The 25,866-nt window shown below is 42.0% G+C and overlaps 1 protein-coding gene across 1 annotated transcript in view; it reads right to left on the reverse strand.

Annotated features, from left to right (window-relative positions):
- The window catches only part of AR (androgen receptor), a 475,175-nt gene that overhangs the window by 106,526 nt on the left and 342,783 nt on the right, over positions 1 to 25,866 (reverse strand). Inside the window, exon 3 of the mRNA XM_029607286.1 lies at positions 22,605 to 22,721. Within this exon, the coding sequence (XP_029463146.1) occupies positions 22,605 to 22,721 (117 nt within the window). The remainder of the gene's footprint in view (positions 1 to 22,604; positions 22,722 to 25,866) is intronic.

A 25,866-nucleotide genomic window follows, 5' to 3' on the forward strand; every position in this document is an offset into this window, starting at 1 on the left:
CTATACGGGGTCGAGTGTCAGAAAGTCGGCGGGTCCCCAATCTGTGCGCTCTTTTGACCCACAGCTCCCCCGTCAGGGCCGGCAGTCCAACCGCCTCCGGGAGCCATTCCTCCAGAAAGACGCCTAGGCCCTTTTCGTCAATAGCTTCAGGCAGGCCCAAAAAGCGTAAATTGTCCCAGCAGAGTCTGTTTTCGAGTTCGTCAAGCTTGTCGCGGCACTCCTTTAAAGCCGTCGCTTGAGTGCCGGCTTTAGTGGTAAGTGCCGTCTCCCGGTCTTCCAACCCCGCCACCCGTTCTTCAAGAAGATCGATCCGAGGACCCAGGTCCGCTAACGCCGACTTTACCTCGGTTAGATTCTGAGCGATTCCGGCGAGCTTATCATCCACTGCTGCATCTAGGGTTTCTTTGAAGACATCCACCGTAAGTGGCATTCCCGTTGTCTGACTAGGTTTGCCGCCTCCCGCCGCCATCTTAGGCTCGGCGGCCTTCCCTTTCTCTTTCTCTTTTTTCCTGCCTCTAGCAGCCATCGGAGGTGAAGGTTTGCTCATATAGTGGACAATCGACATGAGCTGAATCGATTGATGAGGTAAAATCAGCGTTTAAGAACCGGTAGCCAATGATGCCGGTAGATATTGGGGCAGGGCACCCAGAGCTGAGGGAAAACATGTCTACCTCAGCGCATCCCCCCACGTGACCCCCCTGTTCTTTTTAATGTTTCACCATGTGTCAAAATTCTCTTCCACTGAGGAGATCCAGCTTTGCATGTTTCTTAAAGACAACTGTATTCTCCATAGAGTGAAATATTTGGAAAGTGTGTGAGACATGTAGTAATATACACCCTAGCAAACAAAACCACTGTTTTGAAGATTTCTTATTAATATTTAAGTGGCTGCCATGTAGGTGGCCAGTCTACCAAATATTATGATCATCAGTTATACTGGCTGAAGCATGAATAATTATCACACAACTGAGTATATACTAAAGGACTAGGGGTGCAGTGTGAATCCTGGCATCACAGGCTAGGTATCTTAGAAGGGAAGTGCATTAAAAATCTCACATTTCTGGAGAATGTCTACTGTGGCTCCACATTTCTTCATATGTCCTTGCAGTAACATGCTAGGAGATGCAGGCAATGTGATGCATGATATCTTACAATCACACATGTGGACTTGCACCTACTCTCCCCAGTTTAAAAATGACATCCCTTTTCCTAATAAAAATGACATTTTCTTTGCAGACTATCCTTACCACATTATGCATCCTACCTCCTCTTCATATACAGTACACATTTTTACAATTAAGTTTCAAAGTAACATTAAAAACATATGTAATAAATAATAGCGGCCACACGGCACAGGTCAGCATGACCGTACAAAGTCTGGCATTCATTGTGACTAGTAGGACTTTATTCCTCTATTGCTTAAAAGTGCCCCTATCCCTACCCCATGCTGGAAAGAGTTTGGCTTCCTGGTGGAGAAGGAGTGCATTGTAATGTTCTCTCTACAGTTTTGCTACTGCATGTGCACTGCATGTGTGCACACAGTGTCACGTGATTCAGAATCATTAGTGCCCTGTCAATTACTGAGACCGTGATGAATATCTTCTCCTGATTCAGTTCCCAATACACTTAGCTGTGCTTTGAAGCTGTATTTATCTTATTTTGAAGTATGCATCTTTTCCCATCGAAAATAAAAAACAAAACTTCTTGCCTGGATCTGAGTGATCTGGTCTTTTGTGCTGGCCTGCACACTTCATAGCTGACACAAAGGAAGTGAACAATCTGATCCACTTATAACTCTGAATTATACAGGCTGGCAGCCACTTAACACTGGTACACAACCAGGAATTTAGTCCCTAAGAACATAAGAAATTGTCATATTGGGTCACACCAAGGGTCCATCAAGCCCAGCATCCTGTTTCCAACAGTGGCCAATCCAGGCTACAAGTACCTGGCAAGTACCTAAAAACTAAGTAGATCCCATGCTACTCATGCCAGTAACAGCAGTGGCTATTCCCTAAAGCCCAAATTTTAAAAGCCAGTGCGCATAAAAACCGGGGCCGTGCAAGTGCCGAACGCATTTTAAAAACAGCCCTGGTTCGCATGGAAGTGCTGGGCTCCTTGAAAGGGGCGGGGGTGGAGCGGAGGCCGACTGGGACAGCGGCCATTAGGCCCTGTCCCAGGGAAGCATGCGCCAGCAGCCGGAACTTACTTTACCTATTCAGATGAAGTAAGTTTCAAAATAAAAATAAAAGGTAGGAAAACGGATTTTAGGGGTCAGAGAAGAGAGGGGAAAAGGGAGGCAAAGGGGATAGGAAAGTTCCCTCCCAGTCCTCTACTTAATTGGAGCGGACTGGTCGCCGCATCTCAATGTATTATCCACTATGATGCCTAGATCTTTTTCCTGGGTGGTAGCTCCTAATATGGAACCTAACATTGTATAACTACAGCAAGGGTTATTTTTCCCTATATGCATCACCTTGCACTTGTCCACATTAAATGTCATCTGCCATTTGGATGCCCAATCTTTCAGTCCTCCTGCAATTGATCACAATTCGCTTGAGATTTAATTACTCTGCATAATTTTGTTTCATCCACAAATTTGATCACCTCACTCATTGTACCCCTTTCCAGATCATTTATAAATATATTAAAAAGCACCGGTCCAAGTACAGATCCTTGTGGCACTCCACAATTTACCTTTTTCCACTATGAAAACTGACCATTTAATCCTACTCTCTGTTTCTGTCTTTTAATCAACTTGCAATCCACAAAAGGACATCACCTCCTATCCCATGACTTTTTAGTTTTCTTAGAAGCCTCTCATGAGGGACTTTGTCAAATGCCTTCTGAAAATCCAAATACACTACATCTACCGTTTCACCTTTATCCACATGTTTATTAACTCCTTCAAAAAAATGAAACAGATTTGTGAGACAAGACTTGCCTTGGGTAAATCCATGTTGACTGTGTTCCATTAAACCATGTCTTTCTATATGCTCTATGATTTTGATCTTTAGAACAGTTTCCACTATTTTTCCCGGCACTGAAGTCAGGCTAACCGGTCTATAGTTTCCCGGATCGCCCCTGGAGCCCTTTTTAAATATTGGGGTTGCATTGGCCACCCTCCAGTTTTCAGGTACAATGGATGATTTTAATGATGGGTTAACAAATTTTAACTAATAGATCTGAAACTTCATTTTATAGTTCCTTCAGAACCCTGGGGTGCATATCATCCAGTCCAAGTGATTTATTACTCTTTAGTTTGTCAATCTGGCCCTCTACATCTTCCAGGTTCACAGTGATTTGTTTCAGTTCATCTGACTCATCTCCCTTGAAAACCATCTCCGGAACCTTCATCTCCACAACATCCTCATTAGTAAACACAGAAGCAAGAATTCATTTAGTCTTTCTGCAATGGCCTTATCTTCCCTAAGAGCCCTTTTAACCCCTCGATCATCTAATAGTCCAACTGATGCCGTCACAGGTTTCTTGCTTTGGATATATTTTTAAAAGTTGTTATTATGAGTTAGTCTCTATGGCCAACTTCATTTCAAATTCTCTCTTAGCCTTCCTTATCATCAATGTTTTACATTAAACTTCACAATGCTTATGCTTTTTCCTATTTTCTTCAGATGGATCTTTCTTCAAATTTTTGAAGCTTTTTTTTTTGGCTAAAATAGTCTTTTTCACCTCACCTTTTAACCATGCCGGTAATCGTTTTGCCTTCCTTCTACCTTTCTTAATGCGTGGAATACATCTGGACTGTGCTTGTAAGATTGTATTTTTAAACAATGTCCATGCCTGTTGTACACTTAACTTTTGCAGCTGCAACTTTCAGTTTCTTTCTCTTTTCCTCATTTTATTAAAGTTTCCCTTTTTAAAATTTAGTGTTAGAGATGTAGGAGGCAGGCATAACTTGCGCGCGCCGACTGGCTGCTGGCGCGCTGTGCCGGAGCACTCAGGACCGCCCCCAGACTACAGCCATGCCCCTGGCCCCGCCCATTTTGGAAAGCCCCGGGACATACTCGCTTCCCGAGGCTTGTATGCGCCACCGATCCTATGCAAAATAGGCTCGGTGCGCAGGGGTAGGTTTTCGGGGGTTACACACATATCTTACAAGCGTAACCCTTTGAAAATCTACCCCAAAGTGTATAGTCACAGTTTCTTTACCCAAATAGTGACTATTGCTAACTAATTTCCTGGCTCTGCCCTTATTTTAGATGGAGAATTTAACATTGTCTTGGATCCTGCAGTTGATGCAGGCTTGTGGAGTTGAGGGGTTTTTTGGTTAAGGAAATATTACATCATTTTAATATCCACACCCCAAGTGACAAAATCAATCATGTCAGGGATAGGGAAAGGCAGAGAAGGTAAAGAAAATGTTTCCAAAATTGGCCAGATTGGCAGTGCCAGCAACAACCAAAAAAGTAGTTCTGCACCTAAGTTGAAGCAGGATTTTTGGGGGACTAATAAGGCAGCAGAAGCCAGCTCTATCCCAAAGAAACTGACACATGAAGATGAGCATGTGCTACTGCAGAGTGCAGATGACACTGAGCATGTTTCACTCCATTCTGTTTTCGAAAAGAAGGAAAAGGTGGCAGAATATTTGCAGGCAGAAAGTAGCAGCAAAGTGAAATGGACAGGAGAACAGGAATGTCAAAAACAGCGGCATGCTCTTCTTTCTTCACTAGAGATGATGAAGTGAAGGCAATATTTTCCTCCACTGATTCAGACAAAGAGTCTTTTCTTAGCTTGTTTGAATCAGAAGATAATGAAGGTATACTGGAGAGGAAAATTTAGCCAAAATGCAATTTCAAAAATTTATCGCGAATTGCATTATGGCCATTTCGGACATATAGAAATGAAACATAGAAATGATGACAGAAGAAAACCAAACGGCCCATCCAGTCTGCCCAGCAAACTTTCGCACTTTTTTTTGTCTCATACTTATCTGTTATTTTTGGCCCTTAGTAACCTTTTGGTTCTGTTTCCCTTCCCCCCCTCCATTATTTATTTATTTATTTATTTAGGGTTTTTATATACCGACTTTCTTGATATATATATATCAAATCAAGTCGGTTTCCAAATAACATAACTATCGCCGGGGGGTGTTACATTAAACAATAAACATAATATTGAACAGAGTAACCTTAAACAATAAGTAAGGTCGTTACATTAAACCATAAACATAGTATTGAACAGAGAACGTGTAGGGTTACTTTGAACAATCAATAAGGTCCTGATGGTCCTGAGGGTATTAGGTTGGTGGTGGACTTTAAATTGCGCTATTTTGTTCTTTGACCTGTGTCGAAGTGTTCCTGCGATTCTGGAAAGGCTTGCCGGAAGAGCCATGTTTTAAGGTTTTTCTTGAAGGTTAAATGGCAAGTTTCGAGTCGAAGATCTGGCGGACGTGAGTTCCAAAGGGTGGGCCCGGCTGTGGAGAGTGCTCGTTTAGCTAGCGAGGTTTTAATCGGGGGAGTGTGTAGAGAACCTTTGTAGTTATATCTGATAGGTCTTTTTGATGTGTGAAGGCGGAGTTGCGAGGTAAGATTTAGGTGGGCGCTTCCCATAATATCATTGTGGATCATTGATAGTGTCTTGAAGGTGATTCTAGCTTTTATGGGAAGCCAGTGGAGGTAGTGCAGAATTGGAGTGATGTGGTCTCTTCTGTTGGAGTTGGTGAGTAGCCTTGCCGCGGCGTTTTGTACCATCTGTAAAGGTTTTATGGATGATAGCGGAAGACCTAACAGAAGGGAATTGCAGTAGTCTAACTTGGACAGTATTAAAGACTGGACTACTAAGCGGAAGTCATTGAAGTGAAGGAGTGGTTTAAGATTTTTTAATACTTGTAGTTTGAAGTAACATTCCTTAGTTGTGTTGTGGATGAAAGATTTAAGGTTGAATTGATTGTCGATGTGCACCCCTAAGTCTCTGACTGAAGGTGAGTGGTTGATAGGTGGATTTATGGATTGTGTTGAGTTTTGGACGTTGAAGAGTGTGTGGTTTTCATCGGGCGAGATGATGAGGATTTCTGTTTTATTAGTGTTGAGTATAAGGTTGAGGCTGGATAACAAGGATTTGATGGATAATAGGCAATTGTTCCAATGCGCCCAGGTTTTTTGGAGTGATTCTGTGATGGGAAGAAGTATCTGAATGTCATCGGCGAAGATATAGTGTTTTAGCTTGAGGCTGGAGAGTAGGTGGCAGAGCGGAAGCAGGTAGATGTTAAAAAGGGTAGGAGAGAGTGAAGAACCTTGAGGTACTCCTCTGGTTGATTTGATAGGAGGTGATTCTACATTATTTATCTTGACTTTGTAGTATCTGTTTTCTAGGAATGATTGAAACCAACTGTGGGCTTCTCCTTGGATTCCTATGTCCGAAAGCCGCTCGAGGAGGATTTCATGATTTACGGTGTCAAATGCGGCGGATAAGTCAAGAAGAGCGAGGAGGTACGATTGTTTTTTTTCAAGGTTGAGGAGGATAGTGTCAGATAGTGAAGTTAATAGGGCTTCTGTGTTTTGTGATTTCCTGAATCCAAACTGTAAGGGGGAGAGGATGTTATTCTCCTCCAGGTAATCAGACAGTTGTTTGTTAACAAATCTCTCCATTACTCGTGAGATTAAAGGCAGGTTGGCTATCGGGCGGAAGTTAGCAGGGTCTGTTGTTGGCAAGTTAGGTTTTTTTAGTAGTGGTTTAAGAATGGCTATTTTCAGTTGTTCTGGGACCTTTCCTTGGGTTAAAGAACAATTAATGATGAGATTAATTAATGTAGAGAGCATCTAAGTGAAATATCTAGCTTCCTATAAGCAAGCTACACCCATGCTTATTTGTTTACCCAGACTATGTAATTTGGACCTTGTTAGTTATTATCTGTATATGGATCCACTTTACTTCATTCCCCCCTGCCATTGCAGCACAGAGCTTTGTTGGATATGCATTGAAAGTGAAGTATCAGACTTTCTCCCCTGCCGTTGAAGCAGAGAGCTATGCTGGATATGCATGAAGTATCAGTCTTTCTCCCCTGCTGTTGAAGCAAAGAGCTATGCTGGATATGCATTGAAAGTGAAGTATCAGGCTTATTTGGTTTGGGGTAGTAACCACCGTAACAAGCAAGCTACTCTCCACTTATTTTGTGAATACAAATCCTTTTTTCCACATTTCCTCTTGCCGTTGTAGCTTAGAGCAATGTTGGCGTCGCATTAACCGTGTGCATGTTTATTGAATAAGGGTATTGTCTCCAGGTAGTAGGCGTCATTCCCGTGAGCCACCCTCTCTTCCTTTGCATCCTCTAGACTTTATGGATCCACAGTGTTTATCCCACACCCCTTTGAAGTCCTTCACAGTTCAAGTCTTCACCACTTCCTCTGGAAGGGCATTCCAGGCATCCACCACCCTCTCCATGAAGAAATATTTCCTGACATTGGTTCTGAGTCTTCCTCCCTGGAGTTTTAAATCATGACCTCTAGTTCTGCTGATCTTTTTCCAAAGAAAAGGTTTGTAGTTATCTTTGGATCATTAAAACCTTTCAAGTATCTGAGAGTCTGTATCATATCACCTCTGCTCCTCCTTTCCTCCAGGGTGTACATGTTTAGATTCTTCAATCTCTCCTCATAAGTCATTCGATGAAGACCCTCCACCTTTTTGGTCGCCCTTCTCTGGACCGCCTCCATCCTGTCTCTGTCCCTTCGGAGATACGGTCTCCAGAACTGAGCACAGTACTCCAGGTGAGGCCTCACCAAGGACCTGTACAAGGGGATAATCACTTCCCTTTTCTTACTCAATATTCCTCTCTCTATGCAACCCAGCATTCTTCTGGTTTTAGCTATCGCCTTGTCACATTGTTTTGCAGACTTCAGATCGTTAGACACTATCACCCCTAGGTCTCTCTCCTGCTCCGTGCACATCAGCCTTTCACCCCCCATCCAATACAGTTCTTTTGGATTTCCACACCCCATGTGCATGATTGCACTTCTTGGCATTGAATCTCAGCTGCCATATCTTCGACCACTCTTCCAGCTTCCTTAAATCCCGTCTCATTCTCACCACTCCTTCCAGCGTGTCCACTCTGTTGCAGATCTTAGTGTCATCTTAGTGTTATCTTCTATCTTGTCCGTTATGTCGCTCACATAGATATTGAACAGAACCGGTCCCAACACCGATCCGTGTGGCACTCCACTTAATACAGCTCTCTCCTCAGAGTAAGTTCCATTTACCATCACACATTGTCATCTGTCCATCAACCAGTTTGCAATCCAGGCCCCCACCTCGGAACTCACTCCTAAGCTTCTCATTTTATTCACCAACCTCCTGTGCGGGACTGTATCAAAGGTCTTGCTGAAATCCAAGTAGATGACATCGAGCATTCTTCCTTGATCTAATTCCCTAGTCACCCAGTCGAAAAAGTCAATCAGATTTGTCTGACAGGACCTTCCCCTGGTGAATCCAAGCTGCCTCTGGTCCAGCAATTCTTCAGACTGTAGATAATTCACTATTCTTTCTTTCAGCAGTGACTCCATCTCTTTTCCCACCACCGAGGTGAGGCTAACCGGCCTGTAGTTTCCAGCCTCCTCTCTGCTCCCACTCTTGTGAAGCAGGACCACCACCGCTCTTCTCCAATCACTCGGCACCACTCCCATTTCTAGTGATCCATTGAACAGGTCACGCAGCGGACCCGCCAGCCCATCTCTGAGCTCCCTCAGTATCCTGGGATGAGCCTCATCAGGCCCCATGGCTTTGTCCACTTTCAGTTTTCAAAGCTCCTCCCACACATTCTCCACTGTAAATGGAGTTACATCTACTCCACTCTCCTCAAGTTTCTTGTTAACTAGCAATGGTCCTTCTCCTAGGTCCTCTTTAGTGAACACCGAACTGAAGTATTTGTTTAGTATTTCTGCCATTTCTTCGTCCTCTCTACACATTGATCCTTTTCACCTTTCAATTTCACTATACCACTTTGAACTTTTCTCCTTTGTCTGATGTATCTGAAAAATGTTTTGACATCTCTCTTTACCTCTTTGGCAATCCTTTCTTCCGCTTGACTTTTGCCATTTTGATTACTTTCTTCGTCTCCCTCAATTGTACCAGATATTCTTCTTTTTGCTCCTCCCTTTGGGATCCTTTATATTTTTTTGAATGCTGTTCTTTTAGTTTTATTTTGTCAGCCACCTCCTTTGAGAACCATATAGCTTACATTTTTCTTTTGCTTTTCTTTACTTTTCTAACATATAGATTAGTTGCCTTGATAATTGCTCCTTTTAGTTTGGTCCACTGTTGATTCACATCTCTCTTGTTCTCCCATCCTTTTAGTTCTTCCTCCAGGTACTTCCCCATTTCATCAAAGTCCGTGTTTTTGAACTGCAAAATTCGGGTCTTCATGCTTCTTCTACATATCCTGTGTGTGATATGAAACCATACCATTTGATGATCACTGGTGCTGAGGTGGATGCCCACCTGGACATCAGAGACATTATCTCTATTAGTGAGCACTAAATCGAGTATAGCTCCCTCTCTCGTGGATTCCATTACCATTTGTTTGAACAAAGCCCTTTGCAGGGCATCCACTATTTCTCTAAAAGACAGGAAACAGAGAGTAGGATTAAATGGGCAATTTTCTCAGTGGAAGGGAGTGGACAGTGGAGTGCCTCAGGGATCTGTATTGGGACCCTTACTTTTCAATATATTTATAAATGATCTGGAAAGAAATACGACGAGTGAGATAATCAAATTTGCAGATGACACAAAATTGTTCAGAGTAGTTAAATCACAAGCAGATTGTGATAAATTGCAGGAAGACCTTGTGAGACTGGAAAATTGGGCATCCAAATGGCAGATGAAATTTAATGTGGATAAGTGCAAGGTGATGCATATAGGGAAAAATAACCCATGCTATAATTACACAATGTTGGGTTCCATATTAGGTGCTACAATCCAAGAAAGAGATCTAGGTGTCATAGTGGATAACACATTGAAATCGTCGGTACAGTGTGCTGCGGCAGTCAAAAAAGCAAACAGAATGTTGGGAATTATTAGAAAGGGAATGGTGAATAAAACGGAAAATGTCATAATGCCTCTGTATCGCTCCATGGTAAGACCGCACCTTGAATACTGTGTACAATTCTGGTCGCCGCATCTCAAAAGAGATATAATTGCGATGGAGAAGGTACAGAGAAGGGCTACCAAAATGATAAGGGGAATGGAACAACTCCCCTATGAGGAAAGACTAAAGAGGTTAGGACTTTTCAGCTTGGAGAAGAGACGACTGAGGGGGGATATGATACATGTGCTTAAAATCATGAGAGGTCTAGAACGGGTAGATGTGAATCGGTTATTTACTCTTTCGGATAGTAGAAAGACTAGGGGGCACTCCATGAAGTTAGCATGGGGCACATTTAAAACTAATTGGAGAAAGTTCTTTTTTACTCAACGCACAATTAGACTCTGGAATTTGTTGCCGGAGGATGTGGTTAGTGCAGTTAATATAGCTGTGTTTAAAAAAGGATTGGATAAGTTCTTGGAGGAGAAGTCCATTACCTGCTATTAAGTTCACTTAGAGAATAGCCACTGCCATTAGCAATGGTTACATGGAATAGACTTAGTTTTTGGGTACATGCCAGGTTCTTTTGGCCTGGATTGGCCACTGTTGGAAACAGGATGCTGGGCTTGATGGACCCTTGGTCTGACCCAGTATGGCATTTTCTTATGTTCTTATCGGTAGGGAACCTAACAGAACAGGTAATATATCCAGATTTGATCAAAGTTCTAGATAAAGGTTGATTTTTCATTCTGACGATCATATACAACCTGTTTCAATGTTTCTGGACCTCTATGGGGTTTTCCAGACCTTGCAGAAAAATGAATTTTTTCAACATGACACCAATGAGAGGGACACCTCACTAGTCCATCCTAAATCTAAATGGTTAGCACCAGGCCCTTTAGACCCCTATGTTGCTACATACATGGAATTAGAAAATCAACAATCTAAACATCATCACTTTGTAAATCTAACAAGGGAAGAATTTAGATCTTTAAGCATATGGGGATAGACAAAGATCTAAACATGTATACCCTAGAGGAAAGGTGAGATAGGGGAGATATGATAGAGACATTCAAATATCTCAAAGGTTTCCAAGCACAGGAAAGGACCTTTTATAATAGAAAGGACACTCTAGTTGAAAGGGACACTCTAGTTGAAATGGAGTAGGAGTAATCTTAGGAAATATTTCTTTGCAGAGCGGGTGGTAGGTGCATGGAACAGACTCCTAGTGGAGGTGGTGGAGGCAAAAAACAGTATCTGAAATCAAGAAAGCATGGGGAAAAATACAGAGGATAATGAGAATTATAATGCTAAATTAATTGGACAGATGGGCAGACTGGATGGGCCATATGGCCTTTTTTTTTGCCATGTTTCTGATTTCTAAGTCATAAGGAACTTGGCTAACAATCAGGAAGTGGTAGAGAAGCGGGCAGAGCTGTCATTATACAAAATAGAGCCCAGTATGTTCGAGAAATAGAGCAACAGTTGGCAAATGACCAATATTATAAAAAAAAACTGGACAAAGACCTCATGGCTGATATAAATCATATTGACTCAGTTACACAGGGGATAGAAACAGGATTCTTGACTTCTAAGGAACATTGATTCCTCAAAGTGACACATTCACACATACCCGTTTTGTACACAGTCCCAAAAATCCAAAAGACATTAAATTGTCTGCCAGGGCACCCTATAGTATTCGTTCAAGGTTCGGTTCTAGAACCTATTTCTATATTCATGGCTCATTTTTTGAAAGATATTGTGACTTGAGCCAGATTGTATATAAAGAACACTACCTATATACTGACATTACTTCAGGAGGTAACAGAAATCACAGAGGAGCATATTTTGGTAATGTTGGATTTATAATCCTTATACACCAATATACCTCAGAGGGAGGCACTATCGTTTCTTGAATCCTTATTTACTCAACGAATTAGTCCCCAAAGAATTCCAGTGACCTTTTTGACTAAACTAGCAGAGATTGCACTAACCAACAATTATTTCATGTTTTTGGGTGATTTTTATTTATAAATCACACGGCAACTATGGCATCTGATGTCGCCAACAATTATGTTTCTACATTTGAGGAGCAGTTTGTATATAACTCAGAGTGGTTTGGCTACAAACTCTGGAGGTGATTTATAGCCATTATTTTTAATTTGGATATTTTAAAAAGGCCCGGCGATGCACGTAAAGTCCCGGGGCTTGCAAAAAGGGATGGGGCAGGGTCGGGGTGGTCCGGGGGCAGGGTGGGGCCAGAGGCTCCAGGAACTGTGGCCATTTGCTGCTGTGCTTCGGATCGTGCGCCGGCAGTTGGCCGGCGGGCTGAAGTAAGTTTGGAAACAAGAAAGAAAAAAAGAAAAAGGTAGGGGGAAAAGGGCAGGGAAGGGAAGGTGGGGTAGGGAACGGGGGAAGGCAGGGCAGTTCGTAGCGGGTTCGGCGCGCAAGATGCACAATTGTGCACCCCCTTGTGCATGCCGACCCCGGATTATATAACATGCATACGCATGTTATAAAATCGGGCGTACATGTGCGCACGCGGGTAGCGCGCGCACATGTACGCCCACGCACAACCTTTTAAAATCAACCCCTTAGTGTCCCTGTAATGACACATTATGTGGACAAACATTCTTTTCAAGATCTTCTATGGGTGGTTCTTGAACAAGTAGCAGTTCCCCGTAGGGGAGTGGACTTTTCAGCCACATTGAACAAATGAGGACAATATTGGATTGACACTTTGGATACAGTAGATCTTCATGGTCTAAACGAGCAACTTGAGTGGTTTTCGCTAATTTAATTTAATCTAATGTAATATCAGTATTTGTGATTAATGTGGCCAGAAGTACCATCATGTGGTTTTTTAATGTCATTTCTGGCTCCTACTTCTTTTAAGAATATTACGTGTGTAATAGGTTCAGACACCATGGGACTGTTAGAACAATAGAGGTTACTTCATGGAGGTGCTTTAGAATATAGGAAACCTGAGATTACCCCCTGATGCAGACAGACTTCATGTCGGGATCATTGTAAAAATTGGATTTGCACAGCTAAGTTTATTACAAGATCAACAGGCGCTATTGCTTGTCTATATTCACAAGCACCACTGTTTGACTTTAATGCAATGCAAAAAGAACTAAAAAAATTATTAAAACGGACCATCTAACCGACTAGTCCAAGGATTTTCTATTATATAATCCCTGGTATTTATATGGTCTAACAAACTTTAACTAGAATATACCTCTAGTACAAGCATAGGGGACTTGCTACCTCATGTTTAGCTGCTATGCCCCTTTTACCAGCATGGGGATCTTACTGGCACACTCCTAACTGCCATGCCGTTTATACTAACAGAACAAAAAGTGTGAGAATTATATTTGAAATTCAGTATATCAATCCATAGATTGGATGCTGTTCATATAATGAAAATCACTGTGCAGTTTATAAGCTATAACGGTCTCTCTAGATGAGTCCCTCCCAAAGAAGCCGGCAGGTGAAACATGACCATGTTGGGGGACCACAATATTTGAAATATGGACCATTTATTGAGCATAGAGGGGAAATAAAAAGTTTGAATTACAGGTTGTGGTATTTTATTTAACTGGATACCTGATGGATTTATATTAAAATCCATAATTTATGAAAAAAGGATTTTCATTATATGAACAGCACCCTTGCTATGGATTGATATACTGAATTTCAAATATAATTCTCACACTTTTTGCACTGTTGATTTACTTACTTGTGTGAGGTCTGATATCCACCCGGTGACTTTGCTATTCATGCTCCTTATACCACCATGGGGGCTTGATGCTACTGCTCTGCCTACCTGCTATATGCCTGCCTATTAATATGTATGAGCATGGGGGTTTTGGTGCTTCTGTATTATTTGCTTGTTTCTTTGTTGTACTGGGGTGTTTGTTTTTCCCCAGAGATAAAAACATTTTGAAAAAAAATGTCTCTTTCCTTCCAGCTATTTTACAGTTCTTTGTTTTGTTCTAACACCTCGGCAATGATCCCAGCCTGGTTTTCACACCCTGGTTTGTTTTTTGCTTGTTTTCACTTGGGTGTTTTGTCTACAAAATAAAAATGTGAAAGAAAGACAAAAGAAAAATTTCTCCTTTCATGGACTTGTTGCTTCATACCTAACTACCAACCCAGCTCCCACACTACCATAAAGAACTTGCTTTCACATGCCAACCTGCTATAATGTTATTGATGCCCTCTTTTGGAGCCTTGATGTGCACATCTCACTCACACTTGCTTTCTTCTTGCTTTGTTATATTGGGGTGTTTTGTCCCCAGAACAAACATTTGAAAACAGTAAAAAACAAACAAACAAACAAAAAAAAAAACGATACAGGATTCACTACCAAGGCACACCACCTGTTCTCCTGCTCCTCCACAATCTCAGCTTGGTTCTTCCACTATGTTTGATGACTGATTACACTGGGATGCTTTGTTCAAAAAAGTTCTCATTCAGAGGCGAAATATTGGCATAAGACAAAAGATGCTCAAGAGAAACCATTTACTGTACTGAATGTCATAAAAGTTTAGAGTAGCAGCATTGGTTCCCATTCTAAGCAGAATGTAAATGTTTTTAAATAAAATAGTGAAAGAACTCATGCAAAACCACAAAATCAGGAAATGCAACAACTACAGTTCAGCTACAGGATATGGGAAATTTTTATCTATAAACCCCAGCCCCTATCATTGTAAAACATTTCAATATACTAAATGTGATTTTTTTTCATTTGGAAAGCCCATTTCACAAAAACATCCAAATTCCACCCTGCACTTTGGGAGTCTTTGTGCCACTCAGCCTTGCTTTCATGCCCAGACCTTACATCTTGGGCTTCTCTTTGCCTGTGCCATGCTGTCGTACCCCAGACCTAACATGAATTGTTCTCACTAGCTTGGCGGGCTGCTTTGCACCTCTCATGTTGCTTTGGTGTCTTGACACCATTCTTTGTGCTGCTTGCCTATAGCAGTGCCTGCCTTTGGGTGTTTTTTTGCCACATTCTCTGCTTCGTTCCTCCTTCATGCTATCTTAGAATGCTGATGCTACTTTTGGTACCATTTTGCCACTTGAGATGCAATCAAGGATTCATGTCGCTGATGCCATGTTTTGGAGCTTTGAGATATTCTTCCCACTTCTTTGCTCCTTTCACAGTGACCTGGTGAAATCCTGCCTATGCTGGTATTCCTTTGCCCCTTTACGGAGTCTTAGGCTATTCATGCCACTTTCGGTGCTACTATCCAGTATCTACCGTCTTTCTAGGTACCTTGGAGTTTATTTATTTATGTGTTTGTTTTATATATCGTCAATCTGGAACAATCTAGACAGTGTACAATCTATTATATAGTAAACACTATATAAGAACACAATAAGACTCAATATTACAATAAAAGCGTAAAAATAAAACAATAAAAGCGTAAAAGCAGAATCATAATACAACAAAAGCATAAAATAATTTATGACCAACATAATACAAAACAATCAAAATAACAAAGCAAAGCAAGATGTTACAGCTTTAAAACAATAAGAAATAACCAGTAAAAGGATTACACAGACACACTGAATTGTTTACCCAGCTTCCAAATCATATGCATTTCTGAATAAAAGCGTTTTTTAAAGATATTTAAATCTTTTTGCAGTCTAAGTTCCTCAGGTAATGAGTTCCACAATTTTGGCCCTGCTACCGAAATGGCTCGCTCTCTGACTTCTGCTAGATGTGCAGTTTTAATTGATGGTATAGATAATAAACATTTATTTGAAGAGCAAAGGTTTCTTTGTGGTGTATGCAGGTGTAGTAAAGCTTTCAACCATTCAGTTTGTTTATTATTTATAGATTTAAATAATATACACAACGATTTAAACTCAATTCTTTGCTGAATTGGTAACAATGTAGTTTGATAAGGGTTGGGGTCTTTCCTCTATTTCGATTTCTTCCCATACGTTTTAAGACAACTGGAGCCCAATATAGGCTGTAATGCTTCCCCCACTGATTTTAATGGCAAACGAAAAAAGAATCAAACTAAAAATTCATTTTTTTTGGTTTTGAAACTAAAGAAACTAATTGAGGTCCCCACAAAATGAATTCTAAAACTAAATGAATTTTTTTCTGCTGCACACCCCCATGTGAAATACACAGCCACATACATAAACCATATATACATATAACCAGAGACATGCACATATGTACACACAAGTCTATGCTGAACATATAATACAAACATACATTATGCCCATTGCCATATAGCAAATGTTGCTTACCTGTAACAAGTGTTCTCGCAGGACAACAGGATGTTAGTCCTCACATATGAGTGACATCACAGGATGGAGCCCAATCACGGAACACTTTTGTCAAAGTTTCTAGAACTTTGACTGGCACCAACTGGGCATACCCAGCATGGCACTAAACCTGCAGCCAGCAGGGGTCCCCCTTCAGTCTTGTTTAAAGCTACAGGAAGTGCCGAAAAATAAAATAACAAAACGTAATAAACCCAACATCACGGGGTGGCGGGCGGGTTTCGTAAGGACTAACATTCTGCTGTCCTGTGAGAACACCTGTTACAGGTAAGCAACATTTGCTTTCTCACAGGACAAGCAGGATGATAGTCCTCACATATGGGTGAGTACCGAGCTGAGGATATCAGAGAAATGCACCAAATGTACCCAGATGTGCAGTAGGCACTACGAGCGGGGTGAAATTTGGTAGAGGGCATCCTGAACCCTAACAGGCAGGCGGAAGGGTGTTGGTACGTCAAGTTGCGAAAAGATTGCGCAAGACAGACTGGCCAAAGATGAAATCTTGTCTTCTGGCCTTGTCTAAGCAATAATGGGCTGTAAAGGTATGGAGAGAACTCCAGGTAGCAGCCCTGCAAATGTCAGGAAGCGGCACCGAGCATAGGTGTGCTACTGAAGTCGCCATGGCCCTCACAAAGTATGCTTTAACACGGTCTTGAAGTGGAATGCCTGCTTGCTGATAGCAAAAAGATATGCAGTCCGCTAACCAGGAGGAGAGAGTCTGCTTACCCACAGGCTGCCACAATTTGATGGAATAGAAAGAGACAAACAATTGAGTGCTTTCCCTGTGGGCAGCTGTACAGTCTAGATATAACGCTAGAGCACGTTTACAGTCAAGGGTATGCAGAGCCTGTTCTCCTGGATTGGAGTGGGGCCTGGGAAAGAAGCTAGGTAGTATAATGGACTGATTAATGTGAAACTCCGATACTACCTTAGGTAAGAACTTAAGGTGAGTGCGGAGTACTGCCCGGTCCTGCAGAAGTTTAGTGTAAGGCGGATAGGTAACTAGGGCCTGTAATTCACTAACTCTGCGAGCAGATGTTATTGCCAAAAGAAAAATAACTTTCCATGTGAGAAAGCGAAGATCACAGGATTGGAGAGGCTCGAATGGTGGTTTCATGAGCCGATTCAAAACCAGACTGAGGTCCCAAGAAGGGGCCGGAGGATGCAGTGGAGGCTTGAGGTGAAGCAAGCCTTTCAGAAAACGTGTTACGAGGGGTTGTACAGAAATAGGAACGTCCCCGATACCTTTATGGAAGGCGGCCACCGCACTGATATGCATTCTAATGGAGGAAGTTTTTAGACCTGATTCTGACAAGTGCCAGAGATAATCTAGAAACTTCGTGGTGGAACAGGTAAAGGGATCAAGGGATTGAGAAGAATACCATGACTTAAACCTTTTCCATTTGTAGAGGTAAGACTTTCTCGTGGAAGGCTTCCGTGAAGCAATCAGGACACGGGAAACTGGCTCCGAAAGGTTAAGACATCCAGGCCGTCAGGGACAAATCTTGAAGATTGGGGTGGCGGAGGCACCCGCCGTTCTGAGTGATCAGAAGCGGGTCCTTTCCCAAGGGAATATGCCTGCGAATGGAGAGATCCTGAAGTATTGGAAACCACACTTGGCGAGGCCAGTGAGGTGCTATCAGGATCATGCTTCCCTTGTCCTGACGTAACTTCACGAGAGTCTTTGAAAGAAGTGGAAGTGGAGGGAATGAATACAGGAGACCAGTTGCCCATGAGAGGGAGAACGCATCTCTTGGCTGAGAGTGTTGGCTGTGAGTGAGAAAGCAAACGTTCTCTACTTTGCGGTTTTGAGGTGACACAAAGAGGTCTATGCGAGGATAACCCCAACGTTGGAATATTGAGTCCACTACTGTGGGGTTGAGGGACCACTTGTGCGGATGGAAAGCGCGACTCAGCTTGTCCACCACACATTGTTCACTCCCGGCAAGTAGGTGGCCTTGAGGTACATCTAATGGGAGAGGGCCTCCGCCCATATCTGTGCAGCTTCCTGACACAGTAGGTAGGAGCCCATTCCTCCTTGTTTGTTGATGGCCACCTGGTTGTCCGTCTGAATCAGGATGACCTGATTGGAAAGGTGATCCTGAAACACCCTGAGAGCATATCTGATTGCTCGCAGCTCCAGGAAATTGATTTGGTGTTTGGCTTCCTCTGGAGACCAAGTTCCTTGTATCTGCAAATCGGCGACATGAGCTCCCCAGCTGAGGTTGGAAGCATCGGTGGTGAGAATTATTTGAGGGTCTGGATCCTGGCAGGCCTTGGAGGAGATTGATCTGATTTTGCCACCAGGCTAGAGACTGACAAAGTGAGTCGGTGATGTGGACAGTGGTCAATAGAGGTTGGACGGACTGAGTCCATTGTGTCCTTAGAGTCCACTGCATGACTCTCATGGCCAAGCGGGCAATTGGAGTAACCTGTGCTGAGGACACCATGTGCCCCAGCAGGATGAGGAAGTGGTATGCAGTCGTGCAGTGCTGAGACTGTAGCTGGTGTGTGAAAGAAATGAGAGTGAGAGCTCGCTGTCGAGCCAGCTTGGATTGCTTTATGGGTCTTTTCTATAAGAAATTTAACGATTTGCTCATTCCCCAGCTCCAGCGTCTTTTTAACACATTACTAATTAACCCAGTTTTGCCTTCTTCTATGGGGCTGCACATTTGAGAGCTGTTTATGAATGGTCCTTTAGGTATGTTAATAAACAGTGGGTTTATATAGAGCAGGCTAATCTTGTCCAGGGTTCCTTATACACAGGATATGGGGCTCGTCAGAGTTGGCAAGGGGCTATACTAGGGCTAATCCCTTCTCTAAGCTGACCTTGAAGATCTGGCATCAATGGAAAACAATGTTGATGGGTCATGAATTCTTTTCTCCAATGTTACCTTTGGGCCTTTATAGGGGGCGCACTGTCTTTCTGGCTCTATGGGTATTTTTTGCCAGTGGAGCCAGAGGAGGTTGTGGTGTTGTGGCCAATTATTTGATGATTCAAAAATGTTACCTTTTGAAGATATGCAATTGCAGTATAATCTACCCGACTCTGAATACTACTGCTTTCTCCAACTGTCACATTGTTTTTCTAGTACATTTATCAGTGGTCAAGAGGCTCGGGCCTTCACCAACTTTGAAGATTTATGTTTTCAGCACACCACCCTTAGGGTTTGATCTCCAAATTCTATGCTATGTTGTTTCCCAAGCATTCTCCTCCATTCAAACATGTGTTGGGTTGGGAAGCTGACTGGGGGCACTCCTGGTCAGTGGGAGGCGTGTTATACCGCTATAGCAAAAAGTTCTATTTCTGCTAATATAATGGAGACTAATTATAAAATCCTGTTTGGATGGTATCTCACTCCGCTTAAGCTATGTAAGTTCTACTCCACTTATTCTGATAAGTGTTGGAGATTATGTGGAGTGGTTGGGTCATTTTATCACATTTAGTGGACTTGTCCTAAGTTGCTTCCTTTTTGGAAGTGGATTGCATCAGTACTTAATGACCTGACTTCTGTAAATATCAACTTTGATTCTGGTCTTTATCTTCTTTCACAATACCCATCTGCCTAGGCTTTTGCCATACGGCCCCTGGTAAATTCAGTACTCTGTGCTGCTCGGCAGGAAGTAGCAGCTCATTGGAAAAAAGAGGCTGCCCCATCAACATTGTTTCTCTGACAGTTATGGAATATTCATTACTGGACTTACTTAACGGCCGTTAAGAGGGACACAGTGGCTTCTCACATGCGGATTTGGAAGCCTTTTCTTCATTGGTAGGGGCTTTCTGGTGTCCTTTTCTTGCAGTTTTGTCCTATCTGTTTATTTTTCTTTCCTTCTTATCCAGTTCCTTTTCATCTTTTGGTGTGTAGTTCTGTCAAACATTGAATCGGTGTATGTGTCTACCCAGCCCACCTTACCTGAATATACCTTATGTATTGCTCAGCCCGGGGGGGGGGGGGGGGGGGGAATTTAACTTACAAAAATTGTTAGCAATCCTACATTTTTCATGTTTTTATGGTATTCACTTACAATTGTTTATCTCAGGCAACATTGTAAATGAGGGATGTTTCCTGTTTATTAACACTGCTGATGTCAATAAACATAAATATATAAAAAAAATAATGGTTAGTTTTAAATTTTATCCTTTGCTCCACCGGAAGCCAATAAAGCTAAAAAAGCAAAGGATGCTCACGATAAGAGGTCTTCAAAATCAACTAGGCAGCAGAATTTTGAAGGAGGTGAAGAGCTCGTAACCTGACCTTAGGAACACCCATATACAATGAATTCCCATAATCAACACTCATCAATAAGAATGCTTGTACAATCGTTCGAAAATCACTTTGTTCTAAAAACGGTTTCAATTGGCGCAGTTGTCTCAGTTTAAAATAGCCCCCTGATAAAACAGAGTATAACTGAGCTATAATAAATCCCAAATTCTGGACCTTCTCCCTGAATTCAATATTTATTCCATTAATAGGAATAACAGAGAGATCCTGGGGCTTTGGTTTCCTAGAGAACCACAGAGCTTCTGTTTTACCCAAATTGAGAGTCAGAGAATTATTCTTCAGTCAAATACCCACGGCAGAGACACAAATTTAGAGTTTAAAATCGTCCCCCAACTTCAAAATAAAGTTGAACCTCATCAGCATAAACTTAAAAAAATATTAAAAGACTGTAACAATAGATAGAAGGCGATTGGAGTGAGGACCTCTGTTGTCTCAACAGGGCATATTCCCAGAGCACACTCCAGAATTTCTGTGCTCCCTCCTCAGACTGGCTAGATTCCTCCACAGAGAGGGATGGTTGAGAGCTAGATCCCATTACCTCTGATGGATCTCACGAGATGTGGAAGTGAGAAGGACTCCCCCTTGAGGGAACAAATCCAACATTCTGGACAGAAGCTAAAGGGGGCCCTCCTTATCGCTTGCTAACGATGAAGCAGGGTTAAGCCTTTACCAATTCAGTTACCTGATCTATGGACTGTTGTGTTCTCTGACCTGGAGTTGGGGAAGAGACATCCTTACTGAATTACAAGAGTGATCCTTCTCCTGGATTAACTGCATTGGCAGTCACAAAGACAAGAAGCACAACAGAATGTATCAGATATGGAGTCTGTAAAAGGAGTCCACAATCAAGGAGGTGGGATGGAGATAAGGACATTAACACAGAGGGAGGTAAATACAATGATTTATTTCCAGCCCTCCCTGTCAAAGTCTATTCTTGTTGAATATACTGATGGGACCAAGGCCCGATTTGTCAACGGAGATGAAGGAGCAGAGGTTCTGTGCATTGATGGGGTTGAGGCCCGGAGAGATGCCTGCCTCAGGACAGACTTAAGCTTTGGTGGTACTGACTGTACCAACAGCTCCAATGCGTGGCTCTGCTAATTCTTGTGCACGATGACCCCAGCTCTCAACGCTTTCATTGTTGCTCGACCTCTGAACTATGGCGGATCCAAGAATTGGTGCTGCAATTGGGGGGGGGCATGCCCAAGGAGCTCCTGTTCGACTCGACATGGAGGGAGCCAGAAAAGGCCTTGCTTTGACATGAAGAATGACTCCAATTTTTCACTGATCTGCAAAGTTCCTTCATCTTCCAGGCTCTGTTCCTCTAAGACTTCTGTGACATCTGGCCACAGTCATAGCAATAGACTGAGTCGTGGTCTGGTCTCAAGCATCTGTAACGAATATCGCGGCTGTCTGTGATAGACATCTTCTGGCCACATACAAGATCCTTTAAGTCACTGTATGTGGCCTTCTTAGGGCCAGACTTGATCCTTATTCTTTTTTCTTTGGTAGCACTGAAAAGTGCTATTGAGGGACTGCTGAGGAAGCGAGGCAACTCGAAGTGAATTGGAAGGAAAAACTTTGAAGTACAAGGTGCCAAAAAAAGAGAGAGGGCACACATCTTTGTTGAAGCTCAGCAAAAACGTCCAAGTGGCTTATGAGGCAGCATGCACAGGGGAATGCATGCACAGCAGTAAAATTTTACAGAGAGATACATCCATTTGGTGCCATCGGATAATATCACCCATGTATCATGACTCGTCTCCCACAGAAAGAATCTTTATCTAAAGAAGAACCATAAGATATATATATATATATATATATATATATATCTGTACAGATTCTTTGTATTTAATTTATATTCAAAGCAGATTACATTCAAGTACTGTAGAGTTATTGTACATATAGATCTGTATGTATGTGTGTGGTATGTATGCATATACATATATATAACATTATATAGAAGAGTAACGTACCTCCCAGAGTCATACCAGCCTCGTAACACTTCCTAAGCCGGCACGATGGGCAGTTTTTCCTCCTAAATTTGTCAATAGTGCAATCATTCCTGCTGGCACACAGATATTTCTGTTTACCTAGAAAGGTGAAACACTTAGAATTAAAAACAAGTACAGGGAAAGACAGAAAAGGCAAGTAGAAAGGCAGTCAATACACAGATGATGACATTGGGTGAATACATCACCAACTCTCATCCACTATTGGCCCTGCAGTCTAACTTGCAGCTCATCAGCGCTAATGTCACAAAAGTGCAACAGGAACATAAGCACTCCTACATGAAGAAGCAAACATTTCTGGAATGACAAAGGCAGCATCTGAAGTGGGTATTTAGCCCCATGTTATTACCATAAGGTGTAGGCTGTGGCAGAAGTTATCATCCTGAGCGGAAGACAAAAGCAAATGAAGATCATTAACAGTTTCAGGAACAATGTCTAATTCTTTAGAGCAGGACTCCCAAGTAGGATAACCAATATATGTAAATTAACCAGTCCACTGAATAATCATGGCGAATATATTGAGGATTCCTGGGGACATTTGGAAAACACGCCTCGAAATGGATAAATGGCTCTAGAACAAGGGGTCAAGGGATGAGGGTGAAAGGCGGTAGACTCAGGAGTAATCTAAGGAAATATTTCTTTACAGAGAAGGTAGTGGATACATGGAACAGCCTCCCTGTAGAGGTGGTGGAGACTAGAACAGTAATTCAAGAAAATTCAAGTAATTCAAGAAAATTCAAGAAAGCATGGGATAAACATAAGGATCTCTGAGGCAGTGGTAGGGATTGAAAGCTGAATTAATTGACATGGAAGAGCAGACTACACAGGCAGTATGGACTTTTTCTGCTATCACATTTCTATGTTTACGTATGGGATGAAAGTAACACTAGATTGGGGTGGTGAGGGAGCTCAGAGGCTAAGATTTGCTATTAGAAGTCTAGAAATGACTGTCATTTAAATTATTGGGTATTATGTGATGTGTCTGCATTTAGAAATATTTTATTGGTGTTTGGAGAATTTTTAATTTGGAAAGTTTTAATGATTGGATGTTATTCCATTTATCAGTTGTTTTGAAACATTTATTATACTCTAGTTTTAGAATTATTTTGTATTTCTTGAGGAATGTATAAATAGAAATGTGGAGACAAAAACTGAACTGGAAACATCAAGAAGCCAAACTCTGTATGCAGCGCAACAACGCAAAAACAAAAACATTAGCTTTATAGTCACTTTATTCTGTATTTGGTGAGGGTCGGTCTGTGTTCTGCATGTGTGACCCAGCTAAGGGTGTTCTGCAAGCTTGTAGTTTCTTGGTAGGGATCTATAGCAGCTTGGCTTGTTCTGTTTTCCTAATAGGAGGTGTATTGGTGTTTAGGGCCTGGGGTAATTTTTGCAGTGCTGCCTTTTCATAGGTAGGGTTATTACTGTTTGAGTTCCATAATGCAGATGTAACTTTGTGCGCATTAGTTTGTGTACATTATTGCAGATCCTGGAAGTCTGTTAGGTGCTATATTTCTGTTTCGCACAGAATGCAGAGTGGCTTTTTTGGGTTTCCATCCCAGTTTCTGTTTCCATAATTGTAATTTGTGGTCTTTCTGTACTTGGTGAAGGTCGATTCTATGTGTGTGACCGAGGTGAAGTATTTTACTAGCATGTACGCATTTGTATCAATATTATTTGTTGTGTTTTCTCAATAGAACATGCATTGGTGGTAAATTACTGTTTTTTCATAAGGAGGGCTATTGCACCTGGTAGGAGAGAGTGTTTATGTTTCTGTTACTGAGATGACACCAGAAATATCTTTTTTGTATGGTAAATTGAACAGGGAATGTCCTAGTTCTGTTCTGTAGCCATTGTTGGGGGGTCAGGGTGGATCCTGTAGATACAAAGTATATGTTTACATTTAGCCCCATGACAGTCATGTGTTCAGTGTGTCACGCATGTGAGAACCATCTGTCAGGTGTGTCCAGACAGAAAAAAGGTTGAGAACCACTGCCCTAGGGGGCAGATGCAGTGTGCCCTATGGGAGTGTCATCATTCAGCATGGACACTGTGTACGCTACCAAGGTATCTTTATCTAGTATGGACAAAGTGTATACTACAGAAGTGTCATAAACCAAACTGTATCCAGTGTCAACTACAGGGGTGCGCTATCTAGTGTGGATGCAGTGTACACTAAGGTAGTATCATCATTTAGTGTTAATACATTATGTAATATGTTCATTTCACATCTCTAGATTATATATTTAGAAGTGCTGAAACACACTGCAAAAGCTCTGTACTGATAATGAAGCAAGTGAATTCCTAAAGGACTGCATACTGCACCAATAAAACAGAGTTGCTTATTTGTAATGTGTTCTCCGAGGACAACAGGATGTCAGTCCTCACAAGTGAGTAACTATCTGATGGAACCCAGTCTGGAATTTTTATGCCAAAGTTTCTAGAAGTTTAACTGTACCTCATTAGACATGCTCAACATGCCATTAATACTATGTATCCATGTGGGGGATCCTTCAGTCTTTAGCAACATAGGGAGAAGCCATCTCCAAGGGTAGGTGGGCAATTTTCATGAGGACTGATATCCTGCTATTAATGGAGAACACCTGTTATAGGAACTCAACCATTTTCTTCAAGGAGAAGCAGGATGGCAGTCCTTGCAAGTGGGGAATCCCTAGCTACATACTGCTCTGAATGAAAAAAGGGGAAACAAAACAGTGTCAACGAGCACAGTAACAAAACATTTTTGTTGGCAAAAGGCCTTTTTTCTTTTATTTTCTTATGAAGGACAACCTGGAACAAAAACAACAGGCTCTAGGGAGGCTAGGTTCTAAGTCTCAAAGAGATTCCGCAGGACAGGCTGGCCAAACCTACTGTCATGTTGGGAGTTCTTGGCCAAACAGTAATGCATGGAGACTGATCTTAGGAGAGTCACCAATACTGCCATGGCTCAGACAGAGTAAGCCTTGACATGACCCACCAGATTTAGACCCATCTTGGCATAACCGAAAAAGATGCATTCTATAGTCAACTAGATAAATTGTTTGGCAAGGGCAAAAGAAAGAAAAAGCTGATTGAACTTTCTATAGCCTTCATGCCACTCTAGGTAGAAGGCCAAGGCTCTTTTGAAGTCCAAACCGTGCAGTGCTTGTTCACCTTGGTAGACATGAGGCCTGGAAAAGAATGTTGGAAGGATGATAGACTGGTTAAGATGTAATTCCAATACCAC

Source organism: Rhinatrema bivittatum, chromosome 6, assembly GCF_901001135.1.
Source record: "Rhinatrema bivittatum chromosome 6, aRhiBiv1.1, whole genome shotgun sequence".
Taxonomy (NCBI): Eukaryota; Metazoa; Chordata; class Amphibia; order Gymnophiona; family Rhinatrematidae; genus Rhinatrema; species Rhinatrema bivittatum.